At 31.9% G+C, this 23,463-nt stretch overlaps 1 protein-coding gene across 5 annotated transcripts in view; it reads right to left on the minus strand.

The window, feature by feature from the left end:
- Positions 1–23,463, minus strand: part of NPAS3 (neuronal PAS domain protein 3) — a 1,088,682-nt gene that overhangs the window by 943,978 nt on the left and 121,241 nt on the right. For 3 of the 5 annotated variants that reach the window (XM_031949273.1, XM_031949272.1, XM_031949274.1), the window contains exon 2: positions 10,167–10,256. The exons of the other annotated variants lie outside the window; for them this stretch is intronic. In XM_031949273.1, coding sequence (XP_031805133.1) covers positions 10,167–10,256 — 90 coding nt within the window. The remainder of the gene's footprint in view (positions 1–10,166; positions 10,257–23,463) is intronic. 5 annotated transcript variants of the gene reach the window in all.

Consider the following 23,463-nt stretch of genomic DNA (forward strand, 5'->3'; position numbering starts at 1 on the left):
CAGCTATATCAGCTAGAGAGATAGCAAGAGGTCATCTCTATGTGAGCTTGGATGTCCTGCTAGACTCTTGGATAAGATGTACAATTAGTTAGATTAATAAGTTAAAGTAAGCTTATACTCACTTGCCAGTTAATCAGAACAGCTCAGTCCCAAGACAGAGTACCAAAAGTTAATAGATTGGTTTCCCTGGGAGTGTAAAAGGATAGGAAGAAGGTAGAAAGAAGAAAGTATGGAAAGTATAGATTGAAGGGTCTCTAAAGATATGGACTGACAGGTATCTATTCTTGATGAGAAGGAATACAACAGTAGATCATAAAGAAAGATTCCTACTCTGGGTACTCCTGGTAATTGGTTAAAGGAGAAATAAGTTTAAAATTATAGAAGTCCTTAAAAGTCAGGTTTGTGAATCCATATTATGAGTCCATATATCTGTATATATACAGATATACTAAAGTAGAGAAATTTCCTAGTTAGATTTGTTCAGGATATGATTATTCCAGTAGTTGTTTATAGGATATGCTAAGGAAAAGGAACACAAGACTAGAGATAAGATATGTAAGTATATGTATATGTGTATATAAATATTTAAGGGCTACAGAAAAAAAAAAAGTTTAAACAAAGACTAAAGGAACACTTGTGAAAGACATACCAAAAGGATGTTAGAAGTTAGAACATAATAGGATTATAGTTATGAGCAAACAGAGATATCTCCTATCCTATGCTCTAATTTCTTTGTTGGTTAATAAGAAAAAAGATTATATAATTGCCATAGTATAGTACTGATAGGCTAACTTTTGATTAATTTCTCAACTTTCCACTTAAAATTCAACAGTTTATATATTTTATCTTAGCCTTCCTTTCTTGTGGTACTTTGCAACCACCATGATACACACACATACACATACACACACACACACACACACACGCACACACACATACATAAAATCAATATTCTTTATTACTAGTAGCCTGACATAAATTGTCACTGGCCGTGAGCAAGAAGCCTTCAGCAAGGCATGGGTAAACAATCTTGCTATCAGATGAATTTACTGATCATGAATTTTACAACAGCTCAGGGATGTGTTTCTTCCCCTTCCATCTACCCCCATGGATGTATCTCTGAATTGCTGCCTTTACTTGATGATGTCAGTAGTACAGTTATCACTGATATTAAGAAAAAGCTTAGGCCACATGAAAAATCTATTCCCTCCTCCCATATACACACACATATAACCAGTGATATGGGTCAGATAAGAAAGGGTTCTTCCTATTTTCCCTAGGTCTTTGCCTTGCAAGTAATCATGCAATGATGCTGTGACTATAAAAGCTTATAGCTTCCCCTGGAAGCAAGCAAAAATCCTACTATAATTAATGTAAAATGTACTCTTAGTTCAGAGACTAGATGGTGCCTTCAGCAAAAAAAAAAAAAAGAGGGTTTTGTGCTTGCCTGTGCTAAGCTAACTTGACTTTTTCCACTCCCAGTTCAGTTCTGTAAATGGGTTTAATGGGGGGAGAGAGTAAATCTAAGAATCATCAGAAATTCTGTAGGTATTTTCAAGACTTGAGGCCAAAGCATACAGTTGGCTCTGATTTACTTTGAGCAACATTGATGGGGAAGGTTTGAGTGAAAAAGAATTCGAGTATTCTGTATTTACTGAAAATTGGTAGAAGATGCAGAGACAAAGTCTCCATCTTAGTACATATCCTTAAGTCAAGAAGTGAACATAAATATTTAGAATTTCTTGATGTTGCAGATCAGAGTACTGAGACGAAGAATACTAAGTGACTTGTTCAGTCAAATGTTGTTAGTTAAGTGGCTACACTTAACTATTATATTGTTGAGAACAGCTTAATCATTCACAGATGATCATCACACACTATTGCTATTATTGCATACAATATTCTGATTCTGCTTATTTCACTTTGCATCAATTCATCTAAGTCTTTACAGATTTTTCTGAGAGCATCCTGCTCATCATTTTTATAACACAATAGTAATTCATCATAAATATTAAACAAGAGGGGATGATAGGATGGCTACCCCTATAATTTTTAAGTTAATTTTGGTTTCAAAAAATTATCAAATGGATCCTGTGAATCATAAACTTCTCCATTTTTCCAGGGAGAGAAGAGCCCAGGATGGGACTCCTTTTACTTACTGACCACACAATCTAAAAGGATTCAGTCATTTCTTTCAACGACAATCCAAGCCCTCAATATTGAGTATCCCCATATTAAATTCAAAATTTAAAAAATTATATGGAATGGAGTTTCATGGTTTCATTATGTCCTCTTTTTCTTTTTTTCTTTGTAGATGGAACTGTTCATACTTGAGTATGTTTGTCAAGTTAAGGGCAAATTTTCAAAGAGTAGAGACAGCTAGATGATGCGATAAATAAGAGCACCAGCCCCAGAATCAGGTATCTATCTGAGTTTAGATTCAACCTCAGACACTTAGTTGTGTGACCCTGAGCAAACTCTCATTGTCTTCATTTTTTTTAAAGAGAGAATGGACTCTTAGAAGATGGTTCAAATATTGGCTCTGTCACTAATTTTGTATGGCTTTGAGCAAGTGAGCTAACCTTTTAGTTTCCTTGCCAATAAACATATAGTTAAAATAGTTGAGCTCTAAATTCCTTTATAGTTATAAATTTATGGTTTTTGTTTTTCATTATAAAGATCTATCACATTAAATTAACAGAAGTTAACTTTAATATTAGAATATGGGTCATTTAACCAACATTTCCAAGTGCCTACCCTCAGAAGATGGTTGAAAAGCTATATCTCTTCTAAGACATTATTTCATTCAATTCAAAACAATATTTAGAGAACTTACTATGTTCTAATACTGACTCACTAAATTAAGGAACCTACAGATGCGATATCATAAACTGAAAACACTGTGCAAACTAATTTTCCTACAATTATAATGACAAAAAACCAAACAAACAAAAAATAAGTTTACCTAATTAATTTTACATAGTGTAAGAAATGGACAAAGAAAGAGTGAAATAACAGTCTTCTCTTTAGAGTTAACCAAGTTATTTTATTTGGTAGGTGTACTATGGGAAAATAATCTATTTTCTCATCATAAAGGGGAAGGTCTGATACATTTTTGTGTTGGATGAGCATTACATGTGCAGCCTTTTTATCAACAATCCAGGCTAGAAGACTTTGCATACAAATAACACTTTCACACTATTTCCAAGCGCTTGTCATAAATCAAGTTATATTTAACCTTGTCCTAAATTTGAAGCAAATCCTCATCTCAAGTTTCCTTTTTCAAGGTATAAAAATACAATTTCTCATAGAAGAGCCCCTGAATACAAATCAATTTTTACATCTTCAAATACATGTCTTAAGTGAGATTCTATAGTAATAGAATTAAAATTATTTTTTCTCTCTCATTTTCCATTAAATTGAAATTGATAGTAGTAATAAAAGTAAACATAATAACTGTCTCTAATGGCTAGATTTCCCTCCTTTTCTATAATTGAATTGGCTTCATCAACTATCTTCATTATCATTAGGTAATTTTTAAGGAAGAATTTATTCTTCCCATTTTACAGATGTCAATTCAGAGAAAGAGCAATAAAGGGATTCACCCAAGTCATATAAGAATTAAAATTTGTTTATTGTTTCTTTTGAGTAATGCTACTAATTCTGATTCTAGAATGAAAATTGGAATCTCCAAAAGAAAAATGTTCTTGGTATTCAAAGGTTGAGAGACTCACTCATAATTTATTAAAATCCAGAACTTTGCTAAAAAAAAAGTATATTAGAAATTCAATTCAGATATTAAGAAGCTATTCTGCAAATGGAACAACATTAATTTAATTTGTAGCTTACATATTATATCTTATTATGCTATATCTCATCCTTACAATAACAAGTTTACAATAACAAAAACATTTAAAAATAATCTTTCTGAAAACATCTGTTATCAATTTTGAAATTCTGTCATTTAACAGAATCTTTGCTATTTGACACAAAAGATTCACTGTGACTTTGTTGTTCTTACCTTGACCTTCACAGTTTTCATGCTGTTCAATTTTCCAAAGTTATCATACACTGCTATACTACAAATGTTTTACTAACAATTTATTCTTTAAAATTTCTGAATAGCTCATTTTATTTTAAAATGAAAATATGCAAAACCAATAAATCTGTTTTTTTTAACCAAACTATGCTGCCTATGTCTGCTTCTTTTTGCACTCTGACATTTATTTCTGTAAAATTCCAATTGCTGTGGGAAGAAATAGAGAAATGGAGACTCTTCTAGCCTAGAACCACAGTTATTGAGTGATATCAATCTTCAGTTACATATTAACCAAATAAATGCAATTTATCAATTGATAAAAAAGTTTCAAATAAAACAATTTTAAAATTAAAAACTGATTTTATAATATAAAATATGTGAATTTTAGTAGAAGTAAATAAAAAAGTAAAGTTTTTAAATAAAGATGATAAGGAATGACATCATGTCTTATGACATAGGTCACTTAAAGTGACTAATCACAAATCTAAAGAATTAACTTTGGAGCTACCTATTGCACAATAGGTACAACAGCCCCTTCTCCCCCAGGTAATTTCCTGTCAAAATATCTTCTGTGACACTAGAATTTACAGAGATAAACTAATAAGAACCACCCAGAAAGCCTCAAAGATATTACTTGAAAACAAGAATTAAATTAGATATTGAAATGCTTGAAGCATTTCTTGCTACAAAGTTTGGTATCTATTTAACATACAGATTCATTTAGAGTTCTTTCTCAAGTTCATTATGTATTTCTTCCTCTCCCCATCAATACTTGGCTATTTACTGATCTAAACACAACAGGCATAAATTACTCCAATTTGGATAAGAAGCCTATAGCATAACCATCAATCAATCAGATCAGGCTAAAACAACCCTTGAAAGAATTCAATGGTGCAAATGCATCCTCCTCGACCTCTCTTTTGTATTCAACACTACTGAGTGTTTTCTTAGCTTATTGTCTGGTTTCAATCATTATCTTCTTACCCCTTCTTCTTTCAACTCAGAATTTTCTTTGTTTCATCACCCCAAAAAATCTTGTTGATATTTCACTTATAATTTTTGATGTAATTCTTCCTAGATATTCCCATAACCAAACCATTTCTCTACGTCAAGACTAGCTACTACTAATTGGACTTTTAAAAATGCTGCCCTTCTAGCATGACTTTAGTGGTATTAGAAAACTGATTTTTGTTCAAAACTATTTTCTCCACTTTATCCTGAATGTTTTAGTTTTTACCATTATAAAATCATGTTTTTGGTTAGGATGCACTTTATTCTGTCATCCCTTCTCACAATTCATACATAGTTCAGAAGGATAATATCATAAACTATTATCAGCTAACAACTTACATGTATTTGGATTTATAACCCACAAGAACTAGTTATAGTGGTTCAATGGGACACAGGTTGCTCTTACTGCTAATGATAGAACCTTACAGCCATTAAGGATTAAAAAATACAAATATTATCTCATTTTATCTTTGCAAGTACCATGGGAAGTAGGTGTTATTATTATTTCCATTTTATAGATGAGCAAGAAGAAGTAAATAGATGTTAAATGAGTTCTCCAGGATCATAAAGATAGTATCAGAAACTGGATTTGAACTTGGGTCTTTCTGACCTGAGATTCAATGCTCTACTATATCACCTACAGGACTTTAATCTGAGGAGAAGGTGAAGGGTTTAAAAGATTTAAGAAATGACAAAAGAGGATTTAAGGAGAGGATGCAAAGAAAAACCTTATTTTGTCTAAGGTTAGTCTTACTATAGGTGGGTATATATACATATGTAATGCCCACATTTACACATATACTTCATTTCACCTACACTGGCCTCAGTTCCTTCACCTGAAAAATTAGGTGAATTGGGACAATGATCTCTAAGGTCACTTTTGTCATAATGTCTTTCCAAACAGAATTGTGAATTTAGTCGGAATTTATTTCATTATTAAAACTTTCACTGCTCAATATTTAAAGACAAGTATTTTCATCTATCATGTATTTTCCTTTCCAAATGCTTTGTGCAAACTTTTTTCTCTATTCCATTAAGTTTAATGGATCTTTCATTATTCTCTAATTTTTATTAATTATTTTGAAGTATTTATAATTTTTATTAATTAATAATAATTCTATTGATCAAGTTTAATCCATCTTGAATTATAATTCATAGATTTTTGAAGGGATTTTTGGAGAGATTTTTGAAAGATATATTAGAGATCATTGAATCTATTAGATAAAGTGACCGAGGGTGAAGAGAAATTATTTGACTTGCTCAACATTATCCAGACATTTAGTGGCAAAGCTAGGGCAAGAATCCTAGCCCAGCCCTCTTACTGTTATGTCAAACTGCCTCTCTCTCACTTAGTTGAAAAAGACAACTTCTTCTTCAAGAAATTAAGAGCTTAATCTCACTGTTCTCATGCAAGCATACCACATTTATTAATTTAGACTAAATATTACATAGGTTTATGCATTTGACTGTGAGTTTATTGAGAGTAGGGACTCTTTTGCCTTTTTTTTGCATCTCAAATGCTTAATATGTTCCCTGCATAGGACACTTAATAGATACTAAGAGACTGAGAGCTTATTTTCCATATGTCTACATTTATGATTTTTAAAAACAGTGGCAATATCTTCTAATTTTTATAGTCTCCTGCCCCCAAAACTGACACTCAATAACTGTTCACTAATTTAGGCATATATGTATACTTTAATTTATTTATATATGATTTATACACACTTACAATAATATATTTACATATTATAATTTACATATATAGAATACAAATTAAAGTATACAATGACTGCAATACATCAAAAAGAAGAAACTATTTTTAAAATCTATTTTGTTAGTATGTAATGAAAAGTTAATGATCCTTTGTTCCTTTATTCTCTTGTCCAACCAAAAATTTCTGTATGAAATGCTACCACTAAAATTCTGACATAAACATTAAGGAAAAATAGAGATGAGTAGATGGAGCTGGTAGTACATAAATAGTACCTTAACTCAATAGCTGAATGTGAGTTTATTTCAAAATAAATTTATAGTGTTTTGCAAGCATCACAAACAATTCTTTCCTATGTGGGAAAGTCCATGATCACAAATGGAGATTATTTTAAGAAAATAGTCTGAATGGTATCTAATGTGAGCATGTTCTCAGATATTTTCAAACAATAAAATAATGATTTTTGAAACAGTAATTTTATTAGTTGTAAAATTTCACTGCCACTGAAATGACATTAGCATAATTTTTAAAATTTATAATTTTAGGAACACTAAATTCTCCACAGAACAGATAATATGACTGCAATAGAACCTAACTTTTGTAAGAAGAAAGGTAAGTAGTGTTTGAGATGAAGTAAGAATCATGGATGTAATTGGTCTCTATTTTTATTATAATGCCTAGGAGAAGCTGAATAAGAACTTTCACTGAGAACTTTGGTGGTAGGCTAGTCTATGGCTGTGGGGATTTTGTTGGCCTGATTTATGGTTTTGGAGATTGGGATCTAGGAGTTTATTATTCTTTCACTCTTATGTGTAACATCCTATTCCCAAGGTTGCTATAAAGATAACTATCTACTTTATAAAAATACTTTGAGTATTTTATAAAAATACTTTTATGTTAAAAAGAATAATATAAAAGGCCTCACTATACTAATAATAACAATAATTATAATAATTATAATAATAACCATTTCTAGATAAGATATCAATACCAAATTTCTAATAAGATGTCTAAACCAGATAAATGGCTCAACTTTACACACACACACATACACACACACTCACATACTTTGATCCAATACCAATTTTCTTTCATGGGTTCAATTAACCACAAGCTTTTTATAGAAAACATTAAATGAACACTGTAGTTTCAATACAATTCAGATAAGCAGAATCACAAAAATATTCAACACTATTCATCATCCCAGTGACAGTGCTCTGATTTAACATCTTGGGGATTTTCTCCCCTTCTTCATCATTTATTTGCCAATATTTCCTTGTTACGAATATCCCCCCAAAGACTCTCATCACTGGCAGTCACAGCTGTGCTACCTACTATGTCGACTTTGACTACAAATAATATCCATTCCTGAAGAATAATCCCTAGAGACGATCCCCAGGGTTAAAAGTGAAGCCATAACAGTGGAGCAAGGTCCTGGCAATCCTGCCTGAGCCACTAACACCTAATGACCAAACTTCAGTCTCCAAGCCTGAAGAAATGTCAGATCTGGCAAGCTAGTTTGCAAATGAACACAGTTCACAATGACTAAAATGTCCTACAGAAGATCACTTCAACTCAATGGGAGAGAGATACATAGATCATTTTATTGATTAGCCCTACAAAAGACCTATACTCAGACATGGTTATCTATTCCAAGCATATGTATCAAAAATAGCTAATAGCTAAAGAATGAATGAAAAGCAATTGATTTATAATGAAAATTTTATATTTTTATATAAACATATAATATATGTACAAAGAAAATGTGTGCATTTATGTGTAAACATATGTGTGCACACTGTGTATATATACACACTTGTATGACATGCATATACACGCTTACATATATATGGAGGTACATGTATGTATCCATTTGTGTGAATTCCATTGTGCAATGCACAATATATTCTCATATATATAGGCATTGTGTATATATAAATACATGTACATACATCAGGCATAACATGGGAGAAGTTTACAATGTTAGAAATGTTAGAAACTCCAGTTAGAAATGGAGAAAATAATGTTCATTAGAGATGGGAATATCAAGAAATAAAACTAATGGTACATGAGTTATTAAAGTTACAATGAAATTCTCAAGCTTAAGCAAAACAACCTTAATTTTTTCCTCATGTCCAAAATAATTCAAACTGCATTCTGTGCTGATTTCAGACAGGAGAAGCCCTCAAAGTAGTGTCTCAGTAACTTAAAAGGAGACAACAACAACAATAAAAAACAAAAAAACAATCTGTGAACCACAAGGTAACTGAAGTGATAGAATAGAAAGGTCATGAGAATTTAACAGATCATACTATTTGGTCAAATCAACTTTTCACATCAACTATCAATAAACATTCTTCAAGAAAAATCAGTCCTTTCAAAGACAAATTATGACACTAGGCAAGTTATTATGAATATGAAGATTTAAATAGTGATATATAAAAACATAAGAATTAGCAAGTGATAGCTATAAATGATGATTTTGTTTACATTGCTATTTTAAGCTGTCAATATCATAACTGTTCACACTTGGCTTTAAGTATTTCTTAATGATTCTGGAAAATATAAATTCTAATCTCATCTTAAAATCTAATCAATTCCATAAAGATTTATCAAACATTTACTAAGTTCAATACATTGTCTTAACTACTGTGGGAAGGGATACAAAAATAAATCAGAGATGGTTGTTACTCTCAAGAATCTAATCTGGATTATGCTAAAAGAAAAAAAAAAACTTTTCCTACAGCAAAGGCAAAAAAAGTCAAACTATATTATATTAAAATGCCTTTTATTCCTGCTACCCAGGATACTTTTTTTCCCTACAATACTCATAACAGCGTGCTACTAACAATGCAGTTTCTGTTAAATAACGGACAAAGGCAAAAGACTGCAAAGCAAGAGGACTCATCTTCAATTTAACTGTCCTATAAGGTACATACTAATTAGCTGCAAAGCTATGAAATCTTAGCTAGCATGTTAAGTCTGCTACATGACAGTATAATTTGACTTCTTAAAGGATTATGCAAATTACAACTCATCATTCCATTACAGGATTGAAAAAAAGTGACAGCTAATTTATACATAACACACCTTTCAAATCCCTAAGATGCGAAGCACCTGTGCACTGTATTTTGCCTAGATTTTCTTGCATATAAGTACTTGTTTATTGCAATATACAGAAGCTTACCTAAGAGCTTTAATAAAGTCATTTTAAAAAAAAACTTTTAGCATAATTTCAAAAGAATTAACATTTTTCTATCTTGGTTTCAGAGGCACTTTTTTCTTTGATTTGTCTTTTTTCCCATTTAATCAGAGAAAAATACATGTATATTTTTGAATAGCTGGCAACCACAAGTACTGATGCACGAGCCAGAGGAAAGACTCACAAAGATTTCAACATACTTCTGGTAGGTAGATTCACAGTAGATGCCGTCATATCTGTAGATTTTCCTACATTCTGATTGGTTGGGCAGAGGATGCTGGACAGTTATTCTGTAGAGGTATCAAAAACAGATAGACATGACTAGAGATTCTCTACAGTCAACTGGAATGCAGGACAATAAGTATGTTGAAATTTAATATATTTTGCTTCTTTACGGTTTTGAGCTCTACACACAATTGCAATGTGTACATACACCCAAGAACAGAGACTTCCACCTTTAGAAATTTGTACTTTTTAAAGTTTTCCATAAAAACCTATTTCTTTGTGTCTTAAAATGGTACCAATGAAAGAGGTAAAGAAATTTATATGTCCAAATTTAATTTATAAAGTTAATTAAAAAGAAATTTATAAGCCCAAAACTTAATTAGCAATTCACACCATTCAAGGGATTACTATCCAAATTATATCTTAAAACCAATGTCTTTAATGTTTAGTAGTTAGCAATTTGTGAAGAATTCAAAAGTACATCACTCTACCCCAGTGATTATAATCTAGCAATAAAATGGAAGGCAAGTCAATATCTCTTTGAGTGTAACTTATTTATGTCATATTTACATTGAGTCTATTTCCAAACAAGATTGGAGATAACTTGCAAGATGAAATATGATATAAAATAGAAGTAAAATATTAAAATAGAGATCATCTAAAGAGAATAAAAGAGAATATTAAATATTACTAGACACTTGAAAACCGTTGATTGCATTTGGCTCTAAGGAAAACAATAAATTGCATATTTTTTTATTCTCATGAAAAGAAAGCCCAGATGTTTATTTGCAAACTTTCTGTGGCATAAAAATGCAGGAGAAAGAAAAAGAAAGGAAGGAAGGGAGGGAGGAAGGAAAGAAAGAAGGAAGGAAGGAAAGAAGGAAGGAAGGAGGGAAGGAAAGAAGGAGGGCAGGAAAGAGGGAGGGAAGGAGAGAGGGAGGGGAGGGAAAGACAAAAAGTAGTTATGTGATCTTATTTTTCCCCAAAAAAGACCCTAACTTTTGAGAGTAGTAAGAGATTTATTTGAATATTCCAAAATATTCTATTTTGAAAAGAGATGTGAAATAATTTAATTAATATACATTATGAATTAGAGTATTAAGCTTTGAAGTAAAATGTCACTATATCAGAAAAGCTGATCTTGCATCTAATTTTTTTCTTAATACAATTTATATTTTAATAACTTCTTAATTAGGAGTTCAAACATTGTCATAGTTTTATACTGTTCTGCATAAACTCAAATAATGTAATAAACTGATAGCCAAATTCTGCAATAAAGAAGCAGGTTGATTTTTATACAGGTGTTAGGTATACAATTTATTTAATATTTTACAATACCTAATAGCCCTTATAATAATTATTTTTAAAAAACAGAAGTGTCAAAAATATGACCTAGTGAAAAAAGTGCAGGAATTGGAATTAGAAAGACCTGGATGGGATGTCACCTTGAGCACTAGCTCCTGAGCAAGTCACTTACTTTCACTGGGCCTCAATTTTCCCATTTGTAAAATAAAGAGATTGGATTTAATGACCTCTAAGGTTCTTTCCATTTCCAAATCTATGACCATATGAATCTTTTAAAATGCAATCTAATATTCTATTTACAAGTATTGCAATTAAATCCATTCCTGATATATTCTGGAGATAATGTTCAGTGCTACCTGGCTTTTAGCTTCCTAACTTTTTTCAAAGCCAATGGCAGTCAAGCAGCTATATTTACAGTAAAATGTTTGCCCTTCATTAATAAGGTTGATTTTAAGATCTAGGTTGATTACACTGTTCTGCTCAATGCCATAACTTAAACTCTACTATGCTCATTAACTTTCACTGGAATTTCAAATCTTTACATGAGCACATATGGTTTTTTATTATAAAGATGATAAGAAAAACGAAGAAATAAGAAATGAGTTTGAATTGAAGTGCTAATTTACAGGGAGGTTTATTAGATGTTATAATAGATTCCACCTGAAAAATTAATTTTCTACTTTAACTACCCCAAAATGAATCCTTAAAACTTATATTCCAACAGATGATGTTAACAGTTTCAGCAAATAAACAGACTAGACAAAATTTTTTTTAAATAATTAGGTTTTAGATCAGATTGCTACTGCCTATTTACTCTAGGTACTCAACTATGTTTCTATTTTATGTCATTTTATGCTTTCAAATTGATTTCTTATATTTTGCATCTACATTAAAATTAAAGAACTGAAGAGTATTTGAGTATGATCAATTTGAAGTAGCTAACATCCACCTCATATAAACTTCTTTCTGAACAGTTAGAAAGCCAACTTACTCAGGAGAAGCTCCGGGACACAGTATAACTGCCTTTTTGTTCATGGCAGGAAAGATTATAAGGAAATTTTAATTTGCATTTTGCATCCAGTTTGAGAAAATTGCTAGAATAAAAACCTAGCAGTGCAAACATCTGTAAGAGCTAACTCTCCAAGTTGTCCTTTGCTTACTATTTTGTGCCCCAACATCCACGTTCCACTCTGCTATCTTAAAAAAAAAAAAAAGCTGCCGTATGCATTTCTTCACTGGATTTTGTTTTAAAGGTTAAATACTTTCCGTTAAAAAAAAAAAGTTCAAATGCGCCTTTCAATTTTGGAACTATTATGAATTTGAGCATCCAACAGCCCATTTTTCCATCCCTACATGTCACTTCATCTCTAGATGGACCCATCATACAGCTTGAGGAAGGACTTAAGTGCATTTACATACATGTGAAACATGTAAGCTATGACTAATTTTAACTCACAGGGCAGAATTTAAATAATTAGTTACAAGAAGTCAAACTAAGGGAAAAAAGGAGGAAAGAGATGGTTAGAGGCAGAGTAGTAAATTGTTCCATTTTTGCAGGTAATCTAAATGCAAACTAGAAGCAACTTATCATGAGAATGGATTTTCCACCATCTGGTCAAATAACAGGGGATTTGTCTAGTGGCAAGCAAAGAATGGAATGATGTGAGAAAGATTAGCGGGCAAGTCCTACAGTTGGCTAAAATGTATTTTGTGCAAACAAGACCAGATGACGCCTTAACAATTACACCTGTCAAAAACTCCAGAAAGCAATCCATCTCTGAACAGCCCAGTTGAAAACAGGCTAGTTCATAACAAAATGAATTTTTTTAAACAATTGCAAGCCATAACAGTTTGATGCATGACAAGCTTAGAAAGTCACATTTCACGTTCAACTGAAACCTTAACTAACTGGACCCTGGTTTTCAGTGATAAGTAAGATATTAAACCACAAAAGGTATTGGGGGGGATGTAAATGACTGACTTAAAAGTCACAAAAGCAAGCAAATTCAGAATCACAGGGGAAAAGTCGGAAGTGATAGATCACTGAGAACTCACCCTGTTGTACTTAGTTATTGCAGGAGTCCTAGCAAAGTGAGTTATTTCCTGGGGCAAATTTGGCACAAACTGACCCCCTTGTTGGCAGTATCATTGCAAAACAGAAGCCAACAATTAAATCAGCATGGAATTTGAACTACACAGGGTGGTAGGGAAAGAAAATGCATTAACACTAACTAACCTCTTAGAGTTTGCCTATTGAAACGATTGAAGTTCTTAGTAGGAAGCTCACTATTCACAAGGGAATACTATTTTCCTATAATTCTATGAGCACTTAATAATATGTGTGCAACACACACACGTGTTTAGGGTGTTTTAAGCAGTTTTTCTCGCAAAAATAAAATGTTAAATATAACATTTTTTCTTTGTTTGTTTTTTGGTTTGTGTTAAAGCCTTAAGACTTGTAATTGCAATCTAATTGAATAGCTGAGGCAACTTGATTGTGCAGTGGCTAAATTCTAGGGCCGAAAGACAGGAAGATAATTTCAAATCTGCCCTTAATACTTATCCTGAGAAACTAATTTTTAATCTCTCCTAGTCTCAGTTTCCTCACTTGTTAAATAGGATTAAAATAGGACCTATCTTTCCAGGATGTTGTAAGGATAAAATGAAATAATATTTGTGAAGCATTCTGTAACCCTAAAGGCTCTATATTAATGCTAGCTATTATTATTATTACAGCAATTATTATTTTTGTTGTTATTTTATTACTGTTAATTCATCCCAGTTCCTATTCTAAAACTTGACAAGTAAGATAACCCAACTGAGAATACTACTCAAAATTTTTTATTAAAATTTCTTTTATTTTCCACCAAAACAAGAATTTAAATGTTCCTAAACCATATTTATAAAAAAGGAAATAATGCAGGATTATAACATTTGGTACTTAGCTATTTTCTTTTGTTGAGCCTTCCAAAAGTATTCTCTGGGTCTATCAAGTACAATGGATTGTTACCTTCCAGGTGATATGTGCAAGCCAGTTTGCCTTAATTCAGTTTAAATCATGTTGAATTCAGTGGTTGCTTTCCTTACAACATATTTACTTTCCTCTTCCCCAAAAAATCCAATTTTCAATTACAAGTTGGTTTTGTTTGTTTGTTGGTTTGTTTTTTTGGAGGGGAGAAGGTTGGGTTTTTTTCACCTTAATTTTTTTTTATCATAGTGTAAGTGATTAGATGGGACGAGAGTGTATTCACTTAAACATATGACAGCTACAGTCAATGGCCCAAAGAAACAGGAACTAGTTGTGTGTTGGGGTTCTTCATGTCCCTCATGCTTCAGGAGGTACTCAAGAAGCAGTTTCAGCATGCTGAATCGAGAGGTGTGCTCTGAATCATTAAGTACTAGGTTCAGGTTCTATCTCTGGCACATATTATATGTGAAGTCCTGAACAAGCTACATAACACCTTACTAATGGGGCAAATATCTAAAGTTATAAATTTCAGAGCAGATAAACTGCCATAGAAAGGAAAAGATGGAAAGAAAGAAGGGAGAAAGAAGGAAGGAAAGAAGAAAAAAAGCAGTTATTCAGCATGATACACATACCCATGAATGATCAGCCAAAGCTTTTCATCTATGGCTCTTTGTGAGGTTGCAATTGCAACTTATATGTGTAGGGAAACTGATGCTGTATAATAAAAGTGAGTTTTGCCATAGATAGAAGAGATAAAGTTTTCAGAGGAGAGGGAGAAATGAGTGAATTTCACCAGCTCAGAGATTTAACTTTCTTCAGTATGAACAATCTGGAAACAAAAAATATGCCCTTCAATTCAGGAATGGCTAAACAAATTGTAATATGTGAATATAATTAGAATATGACTGAATGGTAAGAAACAAGAAATAAGAATACAGAGAACAGAGAAATGTGGGAAGAATTTTACAAACCAATACAAAGTAAAGTGCAATAAACAGAACCAGGAAAAATAATATACTGGTGATTTCAACAGTACATATGGAAAGAATAACAATAAAACAATCAAAACTGAATACATTGAAATTATGACTAAACTTGCCTCCCAAAGAACAGAAATGAGAAGTAACTTCCTTTGCTCCTTTGAAGATATAGGGAACTACAGAAATAGAGCATCACATATAATATCAGACTTTTTCAAAATTTTGTTTAATTGTTCTGATCCATTTTTCCTTGTTTTTCCTTTAGTTATAAATAAAAGTTCTCTGAGAATGAAACAGATATACAAGTGATTTAAAAATAACAATAATGTATCAATATATTATTTTTAAAAAGGAAAAAAATGGGTAGGCTTTTTAAGAAGTATTACCTTGCTTTGGTTTACCACTTAGCTCTAGGTTCCACATAAGATCAAAGATTTAAAGCTGAAAGAATAAGGACAGTATCTGATTCAACTTCCCCCTCCTATTTTATAGATTAGGAAATTGGAGAGTAGAAACATTAAATGACTTGCTCAAAGTTGCACAGATAATAATTAGAGAAGGCTGGATGTGAGCAAAGGGTACATTTTTATAAGCTGTTGACTAGATCAAATAATTTACCTGATGCCTCAATTTTCCTGGTTTTACAAACTCCTTTGTAAAATGACAAACCAAATTCCACACATAAATATACCTTCCCTCTTCTTTAATTCAGTCTTCAAGAATAAATTATTGGTCTTGATGGTCTATTTTTTCATGAGGACTATCATCTAGTATAGAAAGCAAATATATATAGTTGCTATCAAGTTGTTTTTAATTGTGTTTACTCTTCATGGTTGTATTTGAGGTTTTCTTGGCAGAGGGATTTGTGATTTCCTTCTTCAGTTCATATTACAAATGAGGAAACTGAGGCAAATGGCATTAAGTGGCTTGCCTGGGATCAAACAGCTGGAAAGTGTCTGAGGCCTCAGGAAGATGAATTTTGTTGACTCCAGGCCCAACACTCTATCCACTGAGTCACCTAGCTGCCCTTCAACATATGCTGTAATACTAATCAAAAAGACAAGCTATTGTTAACATTATCAATGATATTTACTTTTCCTAGATTCGGTTCTACAAAGAACATTATTGTTACTCTTCTCAGATCCTTTGTCATGCTCTCATCATTCTTACCATTTCTGGTAGGATAATAATTAAGTTAGCTAAATATTAGGCTAAAACAACATAAATTAAATAAAATTTAAAATATAAAAAATAACGTAAAGAGGGTATACCAGAGAATACTTTCTTGCTTTAAACTTTTCCATCCCAACAAATCAGTACCAAAGAATGAGGAATTAAATGTATATCTTTTATTTTGTTCTAACTTTGCCTCTATCCCTCCTCTGAAAAAGATTCAGGAGCCCTCTGAACAAAGTTACTACAGTAATTCCCTCCTGAAACTTCCCATGAATTTAGGCTTTAAAAAATATAGGATCCAGAAACTTATAAACTCATAAGTTTCTGAGACTAGAAAGCTTAATCAGGTTTGTTCTAGTCTCTATAAAACAACTGGTCAGAATAATTATCTCACAGTCATCTCAAGACTTAGAGTAATAACTAAAATACTCATAGGAAGGCTGGTGAGGAGGTTAAAGATCAGCCTTTGGAAACAGAAGACATGAGTTCAAGTCCTGCCTTTCATAACAAAACTGGATTTGTGATATTGGGCAAGTCACTGTACTTTTAAATGCTACTGGCAATTTTTAAAGACTCTATGTTGCAGGAAAGATACTGAAGTGCATTGAAAAAAGGAACAGAGTTGAGATCTCCCTCAATCAGTGAAATCAAAGGTCAGTCCCTTAGGATTTTTTCCTTTTAGAGAGGATAGATATAGAAAAAAGAAGTTTTGGCTTGTTAGTGCAGAAAATGTTTGGATAGTGTCATGGTGTCACAAATACCTGTAATCATTAACTCCAGTGGACCTCACCCACCTGTAAAATAAAAGACTGAACTAGATGACCTCCAAAGTCCCTACATCAAAATCTATGATCCCGTTATTGGGTATAGGATAACTAAAATATTAATTAAATTCAACAATCTGCTATGGGTATGTCACTGTGCTAGGCAATAAAGATGCAAAGATGAAAACTCTAATGAGTCAAAGATTTTGTAAATGTATATGATAACAAATACAATGTAATAGGAGCAGCTAAGTGGTGTAGTGATAGAGTGCTGGACCCATCAGGAAGGCTCTTCTTCCTGATTCTGGCTCAGATAATTGTGAGATGTGCGACCTTGGACAAGTCACTTAACCCTACTTGCCTCAGTTTTCTCATCTATAAAATGAGCTGGAGAAGGAATTGACAAACTATTCTAGTAACTCTGCTAAGAAAACTCCAAGCCGGATCTCAAACAGTTGGACATGAAAACAATTCAACAATACAGTATGATAAGATCAAATGGCAAAAGTGTAGGTAAATATGTATATATATATATATATATATATATTTCTTTTTATATATATATAAAGAAATATGAAAGAGAAGAATTTACATTCAAGATTGATTTTGTTTATAGAGGTGAGGATTCAAACACTAACAGAAGAAAACTTTTTTAACATGTTAAGATATGAAGAATTTGCATTTTATGCACCAATTCACAGAGATGAATAAGATTTGGACAAGATCAAGTAACCGCTTACAATAGTTCAGAATGCTAAGATATCCTCATTTAAACAATAATATTCCATAGTTTATCTTTTTTGTAAAGAGATAACTTTTTCTAATATAAAATTTAAGTATTTAGATAGTCAAATCCAACTTCTCTTATTGAGACTTCCATATGATTGATTCAGAGAATCAAAATATTTTATATCTAAAAGGAATTTTAGAGGTAATTTATTCTAATGCTTTAAGTTAAAAATTCAGAAACTGGACTAGAAAGGATAAGTAGTTTTTTCCCCTAAAGTCATACAGTCAGTCAGTTAATGGAGCCGTGTCTCAAAGTAAAATCTTTTAATTTTAGTACGAGACTTTTAGTGAGGAATTGTGGGGAAGGTGCTGGATTTAAAGTTAAAGGACTTTCATTCAAATCTCAGCTCTGATGCTTATTAGCTGGATAAGCATGGGCAAGTTGATAAACCTCTGGGTCTAAAATTCTTTATCTGTGAAATGAAGACATTGGAGTAGATGACATCTATGATCCTGATATCTTTCAGCTTAAAATCTTGCTTCCCTGGGTCTTTTCCCTAAGTCATGAATGTGCCTCAAAAACTCTCAACTCTTCTGTGATTAACTATTCTAAATACTTAATCAAAAGAATATTTATAGGTTTAGATATGACCAGAAGTTTACATATTATGCATGGTTGGAATGCCACCATCTATACATCAACCTAGACTCCAGTCAAACACAGATAAGTGAGTCAGACAATGCACCTGATCATTAAAGCTGAATCCATCCTTATTTTCCAAGTTTCATTCCATTTTGTCAATGTAGCAATGGACATTTAATCCTCATAAACCGAATCTTGGTGCCTCCAAGTTTCATTCTGGACTGTCTCTAGTTTCTTGTTTTTCTCATCAACAGAAAAGCAGGCAATCATCTAAAGCATTACAGGGAGTTCTGACTTAATTGGTTTCATAATCTCAAAGAAGCACTGCTGGTCTAAGACATGCAACTACAGGATTCCTCCCATTTGAGTCCTCAAATATACCTAATAACAATCTTGGGAAGCATTTCAAGAAAAAAAAAAGAAAGAGAAAGAAATAGTTCAGTTACTAACATAATATATAGAAAGCTAATATAGAAAGACAGACACAGATAGATAGACAGAGATGAGAGATAGATATTAGAGATGGATACATGATACATAATCCAAGTAAAATTTTAATTAAGAAACCAAATGTGGAAAGAAATATGTTGCAAGATCTATTTAATTATATTAGCCATTAACCAGACATGAACTATGATGCTGCAATGGACGAAATTACATAGAACTAGAGATAAGCCAATATTTAAGTTGCTAATATTTTCCAAAGACCTGAAAATTAGTACGTACCAAAAATTTAATTTTAATATAGAGCAAAGACTATTATTTCCCAAGTTGAATTTAATTTGATATGTTTTAGCCTCAAGCATCAAGCCAAATATATATTTCTAGAGCTGAATTTTCTGATCTTCATTATATTAAATTTTAATTGATTTTGTTAAAATACAAAATATTATAGAATGGTAGCAGAAAGAGCTTGGGACTTGGAATAAAAGAAGGTAGAATCAAATTCAGGTTGTACTATTTATTCTTGGCCACTTGAAGTAAGTCACATGATCTCTCCCTCAACTCTAAAGTGGAGACAAGACCAACAGTACTGCCTATTCTAAAAGTTTCTGGGGATCTAATTAGAAAAATGACCATAAAATGTTATGTAAACTATAGAAAATGATACAGTTGTGTTATCATTTAAGTATTATGAGCATTACATTAAACCATAATCCAATAGTGAAAGTGAAAATACTACTACATATAAATACAGAGGTAGGTCCAAATTTGTTCCCTAATGCAATCTGTGATGATTATAGTTTGCATCTTGAACTCTACCTTTTCTATACATGTGAATCACATAGAATCCCACTAAGAAAAACCATTGAATAGTAAAGGTCATGTCAAAATTGGAGGGAATAAATACCTAGCATTACCCCAACCACATCCCCACAGTTTGGTCTTAGAAGAAAAAACTTCATATTCAAGCAGGGGAAGCTAAACTAAAGACAGCTACTTCCTTCTTGGATGAGATTGGGACATCAAGACTCCATACAACAAACCATCATACTCCCTGATTCTCCCCACTCCTCCCCACTATTATTCTAAGCCAAAGGAAATTGAGTAATGAGCTAACCCAGGAAATTTTCACTGGCTGTTCCCTATGTTTATAATTTTCTCCTTCATTTTCTGTTTGCTAGATGCCCCAACTTCTTTCATATCCCAGTTAAAATCCCACCTACTACAAGAAGCTTTTAATTATCCCCTCTTAAAGTGAATGCCTTCCCTCTGTTGACTCCAATTTATCCTGTATATATCTTGTTTATACATAGTTGATTACATGTTTTCTCCCCCATGAGAATGTTAACTCTTTGAGAACAGTAACTGTTTTTGTTTGTTTGTTTGTGTTGGAGGGGGAGAGTATAAGGAGATCTTCCTTTCTTAATATCCCCAATACTTGGCACATAATAAATGCTTTTTGACTGACAATTAGTCCTTAATATCTTCTCTATAATTTATTGTCACCAGATGAAATTTGGGGAATGGCTTGAAGCAACTTGAAGTTAAATACACTTAGGCTGAAAGCAAAAGAGAATAAAAATACCTGGCATTTGTGTTGCTCGTTTTACTTTGTAACTTATTTGTTACTCATTCATCTTCAGAGTTTGAAAAGCATCTTTTATAAATCATTTCATATCTATGAAAGCTGCTCTAAACAGAAGTACAAAATACTAAAATAAATTGGTAGATAGAATTTAGTTTCAATAAAGAATTACATAAAAGGAAATAAGCACTATCCTAAACTTTTCCTAGATTAGGGTGGAGACCAGTATCAAGACATTGTATTATTTTATGTGATATCTGAAATATTCAGGAAATTATAGCTAACTTTATCATAAATATTGGTGATATACAGCAGGGCAGCTAAGTGGAAAGAGCACCAGACCTAGAGTCAGGAAAATTTAATTTCAAATCTGCCCTCAGATACTTATTAGATGAAAGATCTTGGAACAAGTCATTTCATTCTGTTTGCCTCAGTTTCCTCACCTGTAATATGAACTAGAGAAGGAAATGGCAAACTACTTCAATATCTTTGCCAAGAAAATCCCAAATGGATTTAGAGTCATTTATGACTGAAATGACAAAATAACAAGAAGACAATAAGGATTATAAGATCCTGAAGATAATCAAAACTTGATTAAAAAATAGGAAAATAGCCTATGATAAAGTTATTATGTATTAATATTAGCAATAATGATTATTACTTATTACTAATAAAATATTGCAATTAGTTTGGTTATTCTCCCTTCATTGGAAAAAGAAATAATGCAGAAAAGTAATTTTTAAAATCACTCCCAAAACAGTATATTTCAACCTATTCACCAATTAAGTCTTTTACCAAAGATTCTAACAAATGACAAAATTAGTTACTTTAACTTTCCCTGTTTACTTTCACTGCCTGCCCTCTGTCAGAGATGCCCATTACTGAGACATTGGGTAGATCCAGCTATTTCATTGAATTTTATAAGCCTGCAAAAAGTACATGGCCCAAGACAAATATGATATATATCAGATTGGGGAAAATGTACAAAAAAGGAAATTGAAAAAGAGACAGTGTCTCTGAAACAAGAGTATAAGGCAAGAGATAATGCTGCCAGACATTTAGATATACAAGTAACAGAAAGTTAGAATGTCTTACAAATAAAATATTTCCAGTTTGACTGACACTCTGTCCATTCATTGGAGTTATGTTAGGGTTATGGAGACACAGCTTAAAAAATGTTCCCATTTGGTCTGTCCTGACCCAGATATCTAGAAAGACTACTAAACTTTATTTTATATTGAATATCTATATTTACATGATTCTATTTTTTCTGTGCATTTAGAAGGTATTTCCTCCCTCTTCTCCAATCCCTTCCTTGAATAATTCTATCTTAAAAACACAAGTAATCTTGACACATGTATTCTATTCATTATAACAATTAAATATACAGAGATAGGGAAGTGCTCTGGAGAATTAGTTTCATCTCAAGTTTGACTTGGGCTGAAGCCAAAACATTTCAGGTTTAGTACTCAAGAGTATTATTTAGAAGATAAATTGCCTGATTTCAGAATTTGTATAAAGCAGAATTGCTATCAATTCTTGTCACACAACAGTGGATTAGAGTAGCAGTTCTCAAACTTTCTAGTCTCAAGGGCTCTTTACAGGCTTAGAAATTATTGAGGACTCCAAAGAGATTTTATTTCTGTTGGTTATATTTATCAATATTTACCAGATTGAAAATTAAAACTGATAAATTTTTAAAATAATGTATTCATTAATTTATTTTAAAAAAAAAAACAGTAATTAACTCCCTATACAGTAATGGATGTAAAATAATTTTATAAAAATAACTAGATTTTAAAGATAAAAAATTTAGTGAGAAGAGTGGCATTGTTTTACATATTTGCATACTTCCCTTTAATCTCTGGTTAATATCTGTATCTGCATTCAATCTGTTGTGACTTTTTTTGGTTAAAGTATATGAAAAAAAAATCTGGCTTCATAATGATTTGTAGCAGAAAAAGGAGGAATACAGGAGTATTTTAACAAGCAAATAATGTGTTAATATTATTACAAAAGTAGCTTTGACTTTAAGAATCCCCTAAAAGGATCTAGGGGACACCCAAGGGCCTACTTCAGATCATACTTTGAGAGAAATACATCTTAAATTTTTCCATTGTGTTTGTAATTTTTAAGGAATTATGAGAAGAGTATAATACAAATACTGTAAAAATATAGTCTAAAGAAATTTTTCAATAATATATACCCCATATATATTTTACTCTAAGGTTGATATATTATTATAAAATATATTAGTAAATAATGAAAAGCATCATGAAGGACTAGGTAGAAAGAAGGATGATCTTAGAAAATGGGAAGATTTGGATTCACATGAACCCTCTGATACCTAATAGATGATCACCCAAAGGTAAGTTCCTAAAACCTCTTAATTCCTTAGGCAAATTTCTGAGATTATAAAGTACAAATGAGCTGTTGATCTACATGTATGAATTTTCTATCCTGGGAGTTTCCTACACTAATTAAGCTGAAAGTAAAACTTTTCCCCAAATATAATAATAACAATAATATATGATTGATATAGTATAGATCAATTGATGCCTTTGGAGTCATAAAGTTCTTAGTTCAAATCCTGTCTTACGGGACTATCTTGAAAGAGAACTGAATATTTTGAAAACATTCTGTGTAATGTTTGTGGCAGTCCTTTTTGTAGTGGCAAG

Source organism: Sarcophilus harrisii, chromosome 2 (assembly GCF_902635505.1).
Source record: "Sarcophilus harrisii chromosome 2, mSarHar1.11, whole genome shotgun sequence".
NCBI lineage: Eukaryota > Metazoa > Chordata > Mammalia > Dasyuromorphia > Dasyuridae > Sarcophilus > Sarcophilus harrisii.